General features: G+C 49.1%; 1 protein-coding gene across 1 annotated transcript; it reads left to right on the top strand.

The window, feature by feature from the left end:
* The first annotated feature begins 602 nt into the window (after positions 1–602).
* On the top strand, positions 603–15,900 carry LOC142255348 (carbohydrate sulfotransferase 5-like). The gene is made up of 2 exons (XM_075326905.1): positions 603–669; positions 13,005–15,900. The coding sequence occupies exons 1-2, from the start codon at positions 632–634 to the stop codon at positions 14,179–14,181; spliced, it is 1,215 nt and encodes a 404-aa protein (XP_075183020.1). The 5' UTR covers positions 603–631; the 3' UTR covers positions 14,182–15,900.
* The last annotated feature ends 351 nt before the right edge of the window (positions 15,901–16,251 follow it).

Raw genomic sequence — 16,251 nt, forward strand, 5'->3', positions numbered from 1 at the left:
ATGGAGCTGCAGATCCAAGGGCTGAAGAATATGGAGCTGCAGATCCAAAGGCTGGAGAATATGGAGCTGCAGATCCAAAGGCTGGAGAATATGGAGCCACAGATCCAAAGGCTGGAGAATATGGAGCCGCAGATCCAAAGGCTGGAGAATATGGAGCCGCAGATCCAAGGGCTGAAGAATATGGAGCTGCAGATCCAAAGGCTGGAGAATATGGAGCTGCAGAGCCGAGATTCACCTGCTCAAGGTGAATCAATGTCAAAATCTTCATGTGTTACATTATGCCACAGATTTGCTTTGTGCATTGTTGATATCAGTAATGGCCTCCATACTACAAAAATTAAAATGGTATGGATTTTCACAACACATTGATGAGACTTATAAAATCTAATGTTCTCAGTTGCTACTTTATAACGTTGTGGATTGTCTGCAATGACAGTTTCAACCTACGTGTACATGTAACATAACTCTACCTGCCCTGCGCTGGTTTATTGCCTATGGACATCCTGCGAGCAGGTACATTGATAAATTCCAGAAAACCCTGTTTTTCAGGAAACCATTGTGACTTTGTTCATCTTTGTTTTCCTATTTTGCATTTCAGACCTCACAGTCGCGTCTCATCTCTCGGTGTAACATGTTCAACAAGATCTATCCTCAACTTCACCGGTCCAGGTAATAGAAAGCGTCATTTATTCAACAATTGTATTATCAATATATGAATAGGGCTTGTAATATTTAAAGGGAATTCTGGAGGGAAGAAGTGTCATGTAGAGATTGGATATGTGATAATGACTTGTAGATCAGTGGGGTTGAGCACTGGGTCCCACACTGATCTCCAGAATGGGGCACTGGCTGTGTGTGTGTGTGTGTGTGTGTGTGTGTATATATATATATATATATATATATATATATATACAGTGCCTACAAGTAGTATTCAACCCCCTGCAGATTTAGCAGGTTTGATAAGATGCAAATAAGTTAGAGCCTGCAAACTTCAAACAAGAGCAGGATTTATTAACAGATGCATAAATCTTACAAACCAACAAGTTATGTTGCTCAGTTAAATTTTAATAAATTTTCAACATAAAAGTGTGGGTCAATTATTATTCAACCCCTAGGTTTAATATTTTGTGGAATAACCCTTGTTTGCAATTACAGCTAATAATCGTCTTTTATAAGACCTGATCAGGCCGGCACAGGTCTCTGGAGTTATCTTGGCCCACTCCTCCATGCAGATCTTCTCCAAGTTATCTAGGTTCTTTGGGTGTCTCATGTGGACTTTAATCTTGAGCTCCTTCCACAAGTTTTCAATTGGGTTAAGGTCAGGAGACTGACTAGGCCACTGCAACACCTTGATTTTTTCCCTCTTCAACCAGGCCTTGGTTTTCTTGGCTGTGTGCTTTGGGTCCGTTGTCTTGTTGGAAGATGAAATGACGACCCATCTTAAGATCCTTGATGGAGGAGCGGAGGTTCTTGGCCAAAATCTCCAGGTAGGCCGTGCTATCCATCTTCCCAAGGATGCGGACCAGATGGCCAGGCCCCTTGGCTGAGAAACAGCCCCACAGCATGATGCTGCCACCACCATGCTTGACTGTAGGGATGGTATTCTTGGGGTCGTATGCAGTGCCATCCAGTCTCCAAACGTCACGTGTGTGGTTGGCACCAAAGATCTCGATCTTGGTCTCATCAGACCAGAGAGCCTTGAACCAGTCTGTCTCAGAGTCCTCCAAGTGATCATGAGCAAACTGTAGACGAGCCTTGACATGACGCTTTGAAAGTAAAGGTACCTTACGGGCTCGTCTGGAACAGAGACCATTGCGGTGGAGTACATTACTTATGGTATTGACTGAAACCAATGTCCCCACTGCCATGAGATCTACCCGGAGCTCCTTCCTTGTTGTCCTTGGGTTAGCCTTGACTCTTCGGACAAGCCTGGCCTCGGCACGGGTGGAAACTATCAAAGGCTGTTCAGGCCGTGGAAGGCTAACATTAGTTCCATAAGCCTTCCACTTCCGGATGATGCTCCCAACAGTGGAGACAGGTAGGCCCAACTCCTTGGAAAGGGTTTTGTACCCCTTGCCAGGCTTGTGACCCTCCACGATCTTGTCTCTGATGGCCTTGTAATGCTCCTTTGTCTTTCCCATGTTGACCAAGTATGAGTGCTGTTCACAAGTTTGGGGAGGGTCTTAATTAGTCAGAAAAGGCTGGAAAAAGAGATAATTAATCCAAACATGGGAAGCTCATTGTTCTTTGTGCCTGAAATACTTCTTAATACTTTAGGGGAACCAAACAGAATTCTTGTGGTTTGAGGGGTTGAATAATAAATGACCCTCTGAATAAACTTTTCACAATTTAAAAAAAAAAAAAAAAAAGAAATAACATTCTTTTTTCCTGCAGTGCATTTCACACTTCCAGGCTGATCTACCGTCCAAATGTCACAATGCCAAGTTAATTCCGAATGTGTAAACCTGCTAAATCTGCAGGGGGTTGAATACTACTTGTAGGCACTGTATATATATATATATATATATTGTGAGGTAGCACGGTCGGCTGCGCAGCAGAAGACACGGGATCCAGGCATTAAGGTTCACAGCACACGGTTTTAATGTCCAAACAAAAGTCCATAACAAAATACATGTGCCTCTCCAGCAGAGAGCTCAGGGAGTTCTGTTCACTCCCCCACACCCGGCACACCTGCCCTTGTTCCTGATTCTATTTAACCCTTCCTTCAGCCTGTAGGGAAACAGCATTAACCCTATAGTGGATTTACTTTCTATCATGGAGTGAGCACAACCGGGGCGAGACATACCGGCCGTCATAGATAACCCCGGTCACAGTCTCACATACCCCCCCCCCTCAGTTCAAGCGTGCGGGGTTGAACTCCAGCCATCAAACACGGGCCGCGGAACAAGGCATCGGCGTTGACCTGCAACCCACCGGCCCGGTGTTCAACCGTAAACCGGAAGTTCTGCAGAGAAAGGAACCACCGGGTAACCCGGGCATTCCGTTCCTTGGCGGACCTCATCCAGACCAGTGGAGAGTGATCCATCACCAAGCGAAACTGCCGTCCCAGCAGGTAATAGCGTAGGGACTCCAAGGCCCACTTGATCGCCAGGCACTCCTTCTCCACTACGCTATAATTCCGCTCGGGAGGGGTGAGCTTCCTACTTAAGAAGGTGACTGGGTGTTCCTCCCCCTGAACCACCTGAGACAGCACTGCCCCCAGGCCGACCTCCGAGGCGTCAGTCTGTACTATGAACTCCTTCCGGAAATCAGGGTTGACCAGAACGGGCTGTCCGCACAGGACCTCCTTCAGGGCCCGGAAGGAGTCCTCGGCTTGCGGAGTCCAGCGCACCATGACGGACTTCTTGCCTTTGAGAAGGTCCGTCAAGGGGGCTGATAGTCCCGCAAAATCCTTTACAAACCTCCTGTAGTACCCCACGATACCCAGGAAGGCACTAACCTGCTTCGTGGTCAGGGGTCTAGGCCACTTCTGGATCGCCTCAACCTTGTTAATTTGGGGCTTAATCACTCCTTGGCCTATCACGTAGCCCAAGTAGCGGGCTTCCGTGAGTCCCAATGCACATTTCTTGGGATTGGCTGTCAATCCGGCTGTTCGAAGCGCGTCCACCACCGCTTGTACCTGTTCCAAGTGAGTCTGCCAATCGGAGCTGTAAATAATGATGTCATCCAGGTACGCTGATGCATACGCCTGGTGGGGTTCCAGCACTAAGTCCATCAACCTCTGGAACGTGGCCGGAGCGCCATGTAACCCAAAAGGCAAGACAACACAGTGGAAGAGACCCTCCGGCGTAACAAAAGCGGTTTTCTCCTTGGCGGACTCCGTTAGTGGCACCTTCCAGTACCCCTTGGTCAGGTCGAGCGTGGTAAAATATCGCGCCTGTCCCAGCCTATCAATCAGCTCATCCACCCGGGGCATGGGGTAGAGATCGAACTTGGATATTTCGTTCAATCTCCTAAAGTCATTGCAGAACCTTAAGGAGCCATCGGGTTTTGGTATTAGGACAATCGGACTAGCCCATTCACTCCGGGATTTTTCGATGACCCCCAGGCGTAACATTGTCTTTACTTCCTCCGATATGGCTTGTCGTCGAGCCTCCGGTACCCGGTATGACTTCAGGCGTACCTTCAGGTGGGGCTCGGTGACAATGTCATGTCGTATCAGACTGGTCCTACCGGGCAGCTCGGAGAAGACATCGGGGTTCTGCTGAACCAACCGTCTGGCCTCTCGCTTCTGTTGCTTGGTGAGGGCTTCTCCAATCCTTACTTCCGGTTCGTCCTCTCCGGAGGTCGCTGGAGCCGGATGTGAACGACCCGAAGAGGAGGGAGGTGGGGAAAAAACAGCCATCAGGCTTTCCCGTTCCTGCCAAGGTTTTAATAGGTTGACATGGTATATTTGTTCAGGTTTCCGCCTACCGGGCTGCAATACTTTATAATTAACCACCCCGACTCTTTCCTTTATCTCGTAGGGGCCTTGCCACTGAGCCAGGAATTTACTCTCCGCCGTGGGGATTAATACCAACACCCAATCCCCGGGTTTAAAGGTCCGCACGGTGGATTGTCTATTGTAGCGGCCGCTTTGCGCGGCCTGAGCCTCCTGTAAATGCTCCTTCACAATTGGCATGACCGCGCTTATGCGGTTCTGCATTCCTAAAATGTGTTCAATCACACTTTTATGGGGGGTGGGCTCTTGCTCCCATGTTTCCTTTGCCAGGTCCAACAATCCCCGGGGATGTCGCCCGTATAACAATTCAAAAGGCGAAAACCCCGTGGATGCCTGTGGCACCTCTCGTATGGCAAACATCAAATAGGGAAGCATCATATCCCAGTCTTTCCCGTCTTTTGAAATCACCCTTCTTAGCATGGTTTTCAGGGTTTTATTGAAACGCTCGACTAAACCGTCCGTTTGAGGATGATACACAGACGTATGCAACTGCTTGATCTGGAGTAGCCGGCATAGCTCTTTGGTCACTTTAGACATGAATGGGGTCCCCTGATCCGTAAGGATCTCCTTGGGCAACCCCACCCGGCAGAACACAGCAAACAACTCCCGAGCTATAAGCTTTGCCGCAGTATGTCTGAGAGGTATCGCCTCGGGATACCGGGTGGCATAGTCAACGATCACTAGGATGTGTTGGTGCCCTCGAGCGGACTTTACGAGGGGCCCCACCAGATCCATCCATATCCGTTCAAAAGGGACTTCTATAATGGGTAACGGTACCAACGGACTGCGAAAATGGGTCAGGGGTGCGGTAAGCTGACACTCCGGGCAGGTTTCGCAGAACCGTTTTACCTCCCCAAAGACCCCGGGCCAATAGAACCTTTGCAATATTCGCTCCTGCGTTTTCTTGACCCCTAGGTGGCCACTCATCAGGTGTTTATGAGCCAAGTCGAGGACCCGCCGGCGATGCGGCTGGGGCACCACCAACTGTTCTACCCCCACGCCCCGTATTTCATCTACCCGGTAGAGTAAATCCTGCTTAAGAGCGAAATGGGGGTACCTTACCTGGGCACCGGGCAGCTGTGCCACCCCGTCAACTACTGTCACCCGACTCCGGGCATGTATTAACGTAGGGTCCTGGAGTTGGGCTGTCCCAAACGTATCCGGGGACGCCTCCAACTCCGGGATGGGCTCGACCGTCTCAGCCTCTCCTGCCAATACCTCTAGGGGCGACCTATCGGGTTCACACTCTGTCCCTATCATGGTGACCCCTACGGCAGGTGTCCCGGATTCAGGATTGTAGGGCTCAGGTCCCGGACCGACCAATATCTGAGGGGACTTAGGGGGTCCCCTCCATAAATTCCAAAAATAAGGCAGATCCCTTCCTAGGATCACGTCATAAGGAAGAGTGTTAAGAAGTCCCACCTCATGTTGCACCTGACCGCAAGGTGCTGTGATGGTGACAATCCCCGTGGGATAGTCGCGGCGGTCCCCATGTATGCAAACCACCCCCACGGTGCGTCCTGTGGCCTTTACTTTAGCCCTCAAGGTGGATCGCACAAGGGTCACTAAGCTTCCGGAATCCAACAATCCTGTAACCGGACATCCATTCACCTGTATTTGGCACAAGTGGGGCTCCGTCTCTGGGGAGACCAGGTCAGCGGTACACACCACCTGAGCATACATTGAACCCCGCCGGGTAACCCCACAATCCATGGGCTCCGTGGTGAGTGGACACTGGGCTTCCATATGTCCCACCCGCTGGCACCGCCAACATCTAATGGGGACGGAAACCCCCTTGACGGGTTGTCGTTTAGGGTACAGAACCTTCCGGACCTCAGGAATGGCGGCCGCGGCCTCAGACGGGACGGTAGGGGACTCCTGCACCGTTGTCAGCGGTGGGTCCTTGGCCCTAGGCTTGGAGGGGCCGGACCGACGGGCGGTACGCAAAGTCTCAGTGTCCCGTATCAAGTCCTGCGTAGCCACATGCCGCTCTACCAGGGACACTAATTGGTCCAGGGTACTCGGGTCACCCTGTCCGACCCACCATTGAACAGTGACGGGTAAAGTGCGCACAAAACGATCCACTACTACCCTTTCCACCATTTGCGCCGGGCTCAGAGTGTCAGGCTGCAACCACTTTTTTACAAGATGCAACAAGTCATAGGCCTGGGAGCGTACGGGTTTGGCTTCCTCAAAGAACCACTGATTTACCCGCTGAGCCCGTACATAGGTATTCACCCCCAACCGAGCCAGTATTTCGGCTTTCAGGGTCACATAGTCAATGGCGTCCTCGGTACAGAGGTCCAAGTACGCTTTTTGGGGTTCCCCCGTCAGATAGGGCGACAATACCTCAGCCCACTGCGGGGTCGGCAGCTTTTCCCGCTCGGCCACCCGCTCAAACACCGCCAGGAACGCTTCCACATCATCACCCGGGGTCATCTTTTGCAACGCTTGTCTCACCGCTTTCCGGACGCTGCCGTCGTCACCCGGTCCCGGGGTTGTTGCTGCCGGTCCGGCACGGATCGACTTGGCCAGGAGAACCATCTGTTCTTGGTGCCTTTTTTCCTGCAATTGCAAGGCTTGCTGCTGACGTGCATTGGCCTGATCCATCTTTTCTTGGAGTTTTTTTTCCTGCACTTGCAAGGATTGCTGCTGACGTTCCAACGCCCGGAGCAGGTGTGCATTGGTCTGTTGCTGCTGTGCATTAGCCTGTTGCTGCTGTGCATTAGCCTGTTGTTGCTGTGCATTAGCCTCTTGTAGCTGTGCATTAGTCTGTTGCTGCAGCCTTAGTATGTCTTCCATGGCGTCGCTGGGTTTGGGCTGTAGTATAGCCGCTCGAATCCAGGACATGTGCTACCGGGTCACCAGGGATGGATGCTACACCTGACCGGCTGTCATGCCCGCCGATTCTCCACCATATGTGAGGTAGCACGGTCGGCTGCGCAGCAGAAGACACGGGATCCAGGCATTAAGGTTCACAGCACACGGTTTTAATGTCCAAACAAAAGTCCATAACAAAATACATGTGCCTCTCCAGCAGAGAGCTCAGGGAGTTCTGTTCACTCCCCCACACCCGGCACACCTGCCCTTGTTCCTGATTCTATTTAACCCTTCCTTCAGCCTGTAGGGAAACAGCATTAACCCTATAGTGGATTTACTTTCTATCATGGAGTGAGCACAACCGGGGCGAGACATACCGGCCGTCATAGATAACCCCGGTCACAGTCTCACAATATATATATATACATATATATATATATATATATATATATATATATATATACTAGAAGGTGGCCCGATTCTACGCATCGGGTATTCTAGAATTTACGTATTGTGTAGTTAATGTATAATTTTTGTTATATATATAGATGTTGTTGTGTGTAGTTGCCAAGTGTTTGTGTAGGGCGCTGTACATGTTCTGGGTGTTGTCTGGGTGTGGCAGGGGGTGAGAGCGGTGTTGTTTCTGTGTTGCGTTGTGTGTTGCGTTGTTTGTGGAGCGCTGTGTGTCTGTAGCGTTGTGTGTGTGTGTGTTGCGCAGTTTGTGTGGGTGTGGGGTGTGTGTGTGTTTTGGTGGGAGGTATGTTTTGTGCAATGTGTGTGTTGTGCGGCATGTGCGTATATTTGTGTGTGCCGCGGTGTTTGTGTGTTGGGTGTTGTGTGTGTGCGGCGTTGTCTGTGTGTGTGGGTGTCTGTGTAGGGCGGTGTTTGTGGTTCCCAGTGTGTGTGTGGTGTTTTGTGCAGTGCGTGTGTGGCGGTGTGTGTGGTGTTTTGTGCAGTGCGTGTGTGGCGGTGTGTGTGTGTGTATTGGGGGGAGGTGTGCACCCCCCATCGTGCTCCATCCCCCATGCTGCGCACCCCCCATCGTGCTCCATCCCCGATGCTGCGCACCCCCCATCGTGCTCCATCCCCCATGCTGTGCACCCCCCATCGTGCTCTATCCCCCATGCTGCGCACCCCCCATTGTGCTCCATCCCCCATGCTGCACACTCCCCATTGTGCTCCATCCCCCATGCTACGCACTCCCCATCGTGCTCCATCACCCATGCTGCGCACTCCCAAACTTGCACCATCCCCATGCTGCGCACTCCCCATTGTGCTCCTTCCCCCATGCTGCACACTCCCCATCGTGCTCCATCCCCCATGCTGCGCATTCCCCATCGTGCTCCATCCCCCATGCTGCGCACTCCCAAACGTGCTCCATCCCCCATGCTGCGCACTCCCAAACGTGCTCCAGCCCCCATGCTGCGCACTCCCCATCGTGCTCCATCCCCCATTCTGCGCATTCCCCATCATGCTCCATCACCCATGCTGCACACTCCCCATCGTGCTCCATCCCCTATGCTGCGCACCCCCCATCGTGCTCCATCCCCGATGCTGCGCACCCCCCATCGTGCTCCATCCCCCATGCTGTGCACCCCCCATCGTGCTCCATCCCCCATGCTGCGCACCCCCCATTGTGCTCCATCCCCCATGCTGCACACTCCCCATTGTGCTCCATCCCCCATGCTACGCACTCCCCATCGTGCTCCATCACCCATGCTGCGCACTCCCAAACTTGCACCATCCCCATGCTTTGCACTCCCCATTGTGCTCCTTCCCCCATGCTGCGCACTCCCCATCGTGCTCCATCCCCCATGCTGCGCATTCCCCATCGTGCTCCATCCCCCATGCTGCGCACTCCCAAACGTGCTCCATCCCCCATGCTGCGCACTCCCAAACGTGCTCCAGCCCCCATGCTGCGCATTCCCCATCGTGCTCCATCCCCCATGCTGCGCACTCCCCATCGTGCTCCATCCCCCATGCTGCGCATTCCCCATCGTGCTCCATCCGTTATGCTGCGCACTCCCCATCGTGCTCCATCCCCCATGCTGCGCACTCTCCATCGTGCTCCATCCCCCATGCTGCGCACCACCCCATCGTGCTCCATCCCCCATGCTGCGCACTCCCCATCGTGCTCCATCCCCCATGCTGTGCACCCCCCATCGTGCTCCATCCCCCATGCTGTGCACCCCCCATCGTGCTCCACAGTCACACATCAGACAGTATACACGCACACATCTGATCGCATACACTCACACCCCACTTCTGCCTGTGCCCTCCGGTGGGCGGTCACAGCAGCTGTGCTGCACGCCGTGCTCCTCTGCTTTCTACCGACACGCACACACCCGATCGCATACACGCACACACCCGATCGCATACACGCACACACACACTGACGATATCGCACATACGTGCTCACACAATCACAACATCCGGAGATACCACATGCTTCCGGCCATGTGATCCTCCGGCAGGTCCTGGAAGGTCACTGCACGCACAGGATCGCCGCCGAGAAGCAAGCGATATCACGGGGTGTTGTGAGTGTGTGGATGCGATCTGATGTGTGTGTGAGGTGTGTGTGAGAGTGAGTGTGATCTGATGTGTGTGTGTGTTCTTATGTGTGTGTGTGTGTTCCGCCACTGCAGGACCTTGATGCGCTCACCTGGGAGCTGGTGTACGCTGGTAACCATGCTAGACAATATTACATGGTTACCAGCGTACCCCGCCCCCCGCTCGCACGGGAGCCCACACCAGCGTACGCCGTCAACCCCAGCAATGCGAGAGTATGTGTCGGCTGGGTTGGCGGCGTATGCTGATGTGGGCTCCCGGGGGTACAGCACTCACCTGGGAGTCGGGTCTCCGTGTCATTTCGGGGAATGCGTGCAGGGGGCAGGGCCTGAGCGAGCGTGCAATGCGTGAGGGGGGCGGGCGTAGCCGAGTTGCTAATGCGTGCAGGGTGCCAGGGCGAGAGGCCAATCCGTGTGGGAGGAGGAGCCTGGGCAAGCGGCCAATCCGTGCGGGGGGCGGAGCCGAGGCGAGGCGAACGGCCAATCCATGCGGGGGGCGGAGCCGAGGCGAGGCGAGCGGCCAATCCGCTGTTTGTCACCGTAAGGACACAATTTTGGAGCAAGACAGACAGACAGAATAAGGCAATTATATATATATAGATACACCGTGTATATAAATATATATATATATATATATATATATACTGTATATGTCCCCATCCTGGTTTATTTGTCCCCATCCTGGTTTATATGTCCTCCTGGTATATATGTCCCCATCCTGGGCCTCTCCTGGTATATATGTCCCACTCTTGGTATATATGTCCCCAAAATATGTCTCCATTCTGTCTCTAATGCAAAAACAAAACGTGACCTCATCAAGCTGCTGCACGCTGTGATGCATACTGTTCCGCCCCACTGCCACCACATGGCTAATTTGCATACGTAGGGCGCAGTTAGTTAACCCTAGAACACGCAACCAAATCTACAATAGAAAACAAGTAATATAGCAGGCCTGCGAGTCCCCAGGTATGCGTTCTAGGGTTAAAGGGGCCAAAGCGACATGGCTTGCCACCTTTGCTGCAGCCATATTTTCTGCAGGCTGCGGCTGTGACAGGGGTCCAGCCCGGGGATTACTAAATAGAAGTAAGTACCCTGGTCCCCCTTCGTCACCGGGCCCCATATATCAGTAAGGACAGTAATGCCCTGATGGCGGCCTTGGGAACAGTAGCACATAGGTTTAAATTTCGCTTTATTCTTTCTCTAAGGGATTGGAGCCCCATAGAAAATCAATGGATGGGGCAGCATTTAATAATGGGCATGGATGCTCTATTCTAATAAGGATAAAAGTGCCCCGTTCTGCCGGTTTTGGTCCACCAGTCAGATCCTCACTGATCTAGAAGATATCCTATGGGTAGGTGATAATTTCTTGGGTAGGTGATAATTTCTTGGGTAGGTGATAACTTCTTGGGTAGGTTATAACTTCTACGGTAGGTGATAACTTCTTGGGTAGGTAATAACTTCTAGGGTAGGTGATAACTTCTTGGGTAGGTTATAACTTCTAGGGTAGGTGATAACTTCTTGGGTAGGTGATAACTTCTTGGGTAGGTGATAACTTCTAGGGTAGATGATAACTTCTTCGGTATGTGATAACTTCTTCGGTAGGTGATAACTTCTAGGGTAGGTGATAACTTCTTGGGAAGGTAATAACTTCTAGGGTAGGTGATAACTTCTAGGGTAGGTGATAACTTCTTGGGTAGGTGATAACTTCTAGGGTAGATGATAACTTCTTCGGTAGGTGATAACTTCTTGGGAAGGTAATAACTTCTAGGGTAGGTGATAACTTCTTGGGTAGGTTATAACTTCTAGGGTAGGTGATAATTTCTTGGGTAGGTGATAACTTCTTGAGTAGGTGATAACTTCTAGGGTAGGTGATAACTTCTTGGGTAGGTTATAACTTCTATGGTAGGTGATAACTTCTTGGGTAGGTAATAACTTCTAGGGTAGGTGATAACTTCTTGGGTAGGTTATAACTTCTAGGGTAGGTGATAACTTCTTGGGTAGGTGATAACTTCTTGGTTAGGTGATAACTTCTAGGGTAGATGATAACTTCTTCGGTAGGTGATAACTTCTAGGGTAGGTGATAACTTCTTGGTGAGGTAATAACTTCTAGGGTAGGTGATAACTTCTAGGGTAGGTGATAACTTCTTGGGTAGGTGATAACATAAGGGGTAACTGATAACTTCATAGGTAGGCGATAACTTGATAACTTTTAAGTTAAGTGATAACTTCTTGGGTAGGTGATAACTTCTGGAGTAGGTGATATCTTCTTGGGTAAGTGATAACTTCTTGAGTAGATGATAACTACTTGGGTAGGTGATATCTTCTAGGGTAGGTGATAACGTTTTACGTAGGTGAGAACTTCTAGGGTAGGCGATAACTTATTCAATAGGTGATAACTTCTAGGGTACTTAAAAACTTCAGGGTTAGGTGATAAATTCTTGGGTAAGGGATAACTTCTCCCAACTGTAATACTTTTTTAACTAAGGGAACAAGTTTTATGGGGTATGGGGTCTTAAGCCCCCCATACACTTTAGATAGCTGTCAGATGAATGATGGTCATTCAGACGTTTGGCTGGCGGCTATACCTTCTGATATTTCAACACACTGGAGTACATGATCTGCCAAGGGCTTCTGTGTTCAATCTGCCATGTTTCTCACAAGTAAAATAATGACACCTATACTCACGTCTGCTGCCCTTGCCGTTCTAGTGGTGTCGGCACTGGCTTTCCTGTGGATCACGTGACATTGTTATGTCATATGATCCATGCAGCCAATCAGCGTTGACTTTACCGTCCCTTCCTTCAAACAAATCAGATATCCAAAGGAAGTGAGAGAGCAGCCGCAGGTCTAATTTCCTCCCAATTTGTCCAAAAGAGTGGACAGTGAAGTCAAGACTAATTAGTCGCATGGATCACATGACATAACAATGTCACGTAATTCCCGGGAGAGCCAGTACCGACACCGCTAGGACGGCACTCGCACCGGAGGTGAGTATAGGCGTTATTATTTTACTTGGGGGAAACATAGTGATTGAGAAGGGATTGTCCAAGTAGTGGGCAACACCTTTAACAAGGTGATGCAGGATGGTATGGAAACTGGATTGACCAAACTACATGTATTTGTATCATATATCAATATTATTTTTTTTTCTACAGGAAGAAAAGATCAAAACCAATGAGAATGATCATAATGATTGTTTGTTCAATCGTCATATTGATTGTCCTCCAAACAATGCACCACTTTCTCATGTATCTGAGGACCAATTTAACTGCCAAAAGGTCAGACGAAAGGCCAAAGGATCATCTCATCATTCTCTCCACCTGGAGGTCTGGATCATCTCTGGTGGGTCAGTTCTTCAGCCAACACCCAGATGTCTTTTATTTGAAAGAGCCGTCTTGGCACGTATGGAAAACCATGTATCAAAACAACGCAGAAAGTCTTCATATGTCAGTAAGGGACCTGATTCGATCAGTCCTTAAGTGTGACATGTCCGTCTTTGATGCTTATATAGAAAACCAAGAGAAGCTGTCAGACCTGTTTCATTGGGAGTCAAGCAGGGCTCTCTGTTCTCCTCCTGCGTGTACTTCATTCTCCCGTACAGACATTGTGGACGAAACATCTTGTAAGAAAATGTGCGGCCAATGGCCGTTTCAAAAAGTTGAAGACACCTGCATTACTTATAGTCATATTGTTCTCCAAGAATATCGGATATTCGATTTATCCGTACTTTATTCTCTTTTAAATGATCCATCCATTAACCTAAAAATCCTACATGTTGTGCGTGATCCTCGAGCCATTGCCATATCTCGGGAACAGGTACATCGTGATCTAGACTTTGACAATGGAATTGTACTCAAAAAGGAGAATTCGCGAAATAATGACTTGAAAATATTACAAAAAATCTGTGAAAGTCAAGTTAAAATATACAAGACAAGCAAATTTGCTGTACTGCCATTGTCTCAAGACAGATACAAGTTCCTTAGGTATGAAGATCTAGTCAGAGAACCCCTCAAAATGGCCAGAGAGCTATATTCATTCGCTAATCTTAAAATGCCCAAATATCTAGAGCCTTGGATTTATAATATGACTCATGGCCCAGCACAAAAGAAGAGGAAAGCCTTCATTATTAACCCAAGGAACGCTCTGAAGATGGCTCGAGATTGGAGGACTGTGGTATCACTTAAGAAAATTAAGGAGGTACAGACTGTTTGTAAAGAAGCCATGGAAATATTCAATTATTTCTTTGTAGACTCGGAAGACGAATTGAGAAATTTGAAAGTAGATGTTGCGCTTCCAAGAGGTAGAGATGATTTCATGTGGGATATTAGATAGGGGATGATACCATGCCCTTCTAGAATGATCAAAGGCAACCAGAGTTTCTGATACTTATATTTCCCCATTGATCAAGTCATCAGCAGGTTCCACTCATTGGTTATGTGGTTAAATAATGCCTCCTAATATTTCCAAAATGTAGCTAAATTAGGGGGTTGCTCTCATCAAGACATATTTACAGATGAAAGTGACCCAGTAAAGGAAGAGTGCACCATTAAAAGAGTGTCCCATCAGTAGGGTGTCCCATCAAAAGAGTGTTCTTTCAGAAAAGTGCCCTGTCAGAAGAGTGCCCCATCAGAAGGGTGCTTCGTAGGAAGAGTGTCCCATCAGATGAATGCACCTTCAGAAGAGTGCTGTGTATGAAGAGTGCCTCATTAGAAGAGTGCCCTAATGGAAGAATGCACCATCAGAAGAATGTCCCATCAGTAGAGTGCACTGTAGGAAGAGTGACCCATCAGAGCAGTTCTCTGATGGAAGAGTGTCCCAGCAGATCAGTGCCCTGTCAGAAGAGTGCCCAGTCAGAAGAGTGTCCCGTCAGAGGAGTGTCCTGATGGAAAAGTGCCTCGTCAGAAGAGCCCTATCATAAGAGTGCCCCTTCAGAAGAGTGCCCCTTCAGAAGAGTGTCCCATCGGAAGAGTGCCCCATGAGAAGAGTTCCCCTTCAGAAGGGTGCCTAGTGAGAAGAGTGCCCCATCAGAGGAATGCCCCTTATAGAAAAGTGTCTCATCAGAAGAGTACCCTGTTAGAAGAGTGCCCCTTCAGAAGGGTGCAACGGGAGAAGAGTGCCCCATTAGAAGAATGTCCCCTATAGAAAAGTGTCCCATCAGAAAAGTACCCTGTCAGAAGAGTGCCCCATTAGATGAGTTCCCAGTCAGAAGAGTGCCCCACCAGAAGAGTGCCCCATCAGAAGAGTGCCCCATCAGAAGAGTGCCCCATCAGAAGAGTGTCCCATCAGAGAGTGTCCCACCAGAAGAGAGCCCCATCAGAAGAGTGTCCCATCAGAAGAGTGTCCCATCAGAAGAGTGTCCCACCAGAAGAGTGCCCCATCAGAAGAGTATCCCATCAGAAGAGTGTCCCATCAGAAGAGTGTCCCACCAGAAGAGTGTCCCATCAGAGAGTGTCCCTCAGAAGAGTGTCCCATCAGAGAGTGCCCCATCAGAAGAGTGTCCCATCAGAAGAGTGTCCCATCAGAAGAGTGCCATATCAATAGAATAATCCAGCGGATCACACATTGTCTTTAGAACTGCTAGAGATAGAAAATCTGTCAGTGAGCTCATTCTGATGGTCCAAATGGAGAGTTTGTGACTCTTTTAACTGTCCTTTTTTTATTTTTTAGCTCACCTCAGGTGATTTTTGATCACAGGCTGCATCAAAGTTCAATGTGTAGGAAAACAAAGTGCCTGTTAAAGCCAAATGGGGCAAAATTATTAATAAAACACAATTATAAAAAAATATTTTTAGCTTCAAAAGTATGCATTAAAGTAAAAACAAAAGTCCCAGAGGTGGACAATCCCTTTAAGTGCACACATATATGATATCTAGCCCCCATTACAGATTTATCATTCCCTTTTCATAAGTCTCTATAGTATACAATGCACTGAACACTTCCTGTATAGCATGTCAGTATACCTACCCCTGTAATTTACTGATGGCACATAGTACAAAATCAGTATTTTAATGTGTACAGTTTTATGTAGGAGGACGATACCACGTTTGGAGACACGTACATAAAATAAATAAATTAAAAAGAATAATAAATATATATATATAAATATATACTATATATATATATATATATATATATATATATATACACCTTCTGTGAATGCCCCTGTTCTCCTGAATCTGGCATTGTTTTTCCTTTGTTGCTATGCCACTCCATTCCTGAGATACGGCCCCTTCTTTCCTGTACATATGATTGGTCTATTTACCAAACTGGGTGTGGTCTTAAAAATACGCCCACTGAGAATAGCGGGGGACACGCCCACAAGACTAGATTTAAATACAGGGAAAAGAGGGTCATATCTCAGGAACGGAGAGGCGCAGGAACAAAAGAAAAACAACGTCGGAT

This window comes from Anomaloglossus baeobatrachus, chromosome 10 (genome assembly GCF_048569485.1).
Source record: "Anomaloglossus baeobatrachus isolate aAnoBae1 chromosome 10, aAnoBae1.hap1, whole genome shotgun sequence".
In the NCBI taxonomy this organism is placed as follows: Eukaryota; Metazoa; Chordata; class Amphibia; order Anura; family Aromobatidae; genus Anomaloglossus; species Anomaloglossus baeobatrachus.

Bases quoted from the DNA above. Each gene is read 5' to 3' on its own strand.
- LOC142255348 (XM_075326905.1), top strand. From the start codon at position 632: ATGTTCAACAAGATCTATCCTCAACTTCACCGGTCCAG. The intron at 670-13,004 runs GTAATAGAAAGC...TTTTTTCTACAG, and splicing joins CCTCAACTTCACCGGTCCAG to GAAGAAAAGATCAAAACCAA.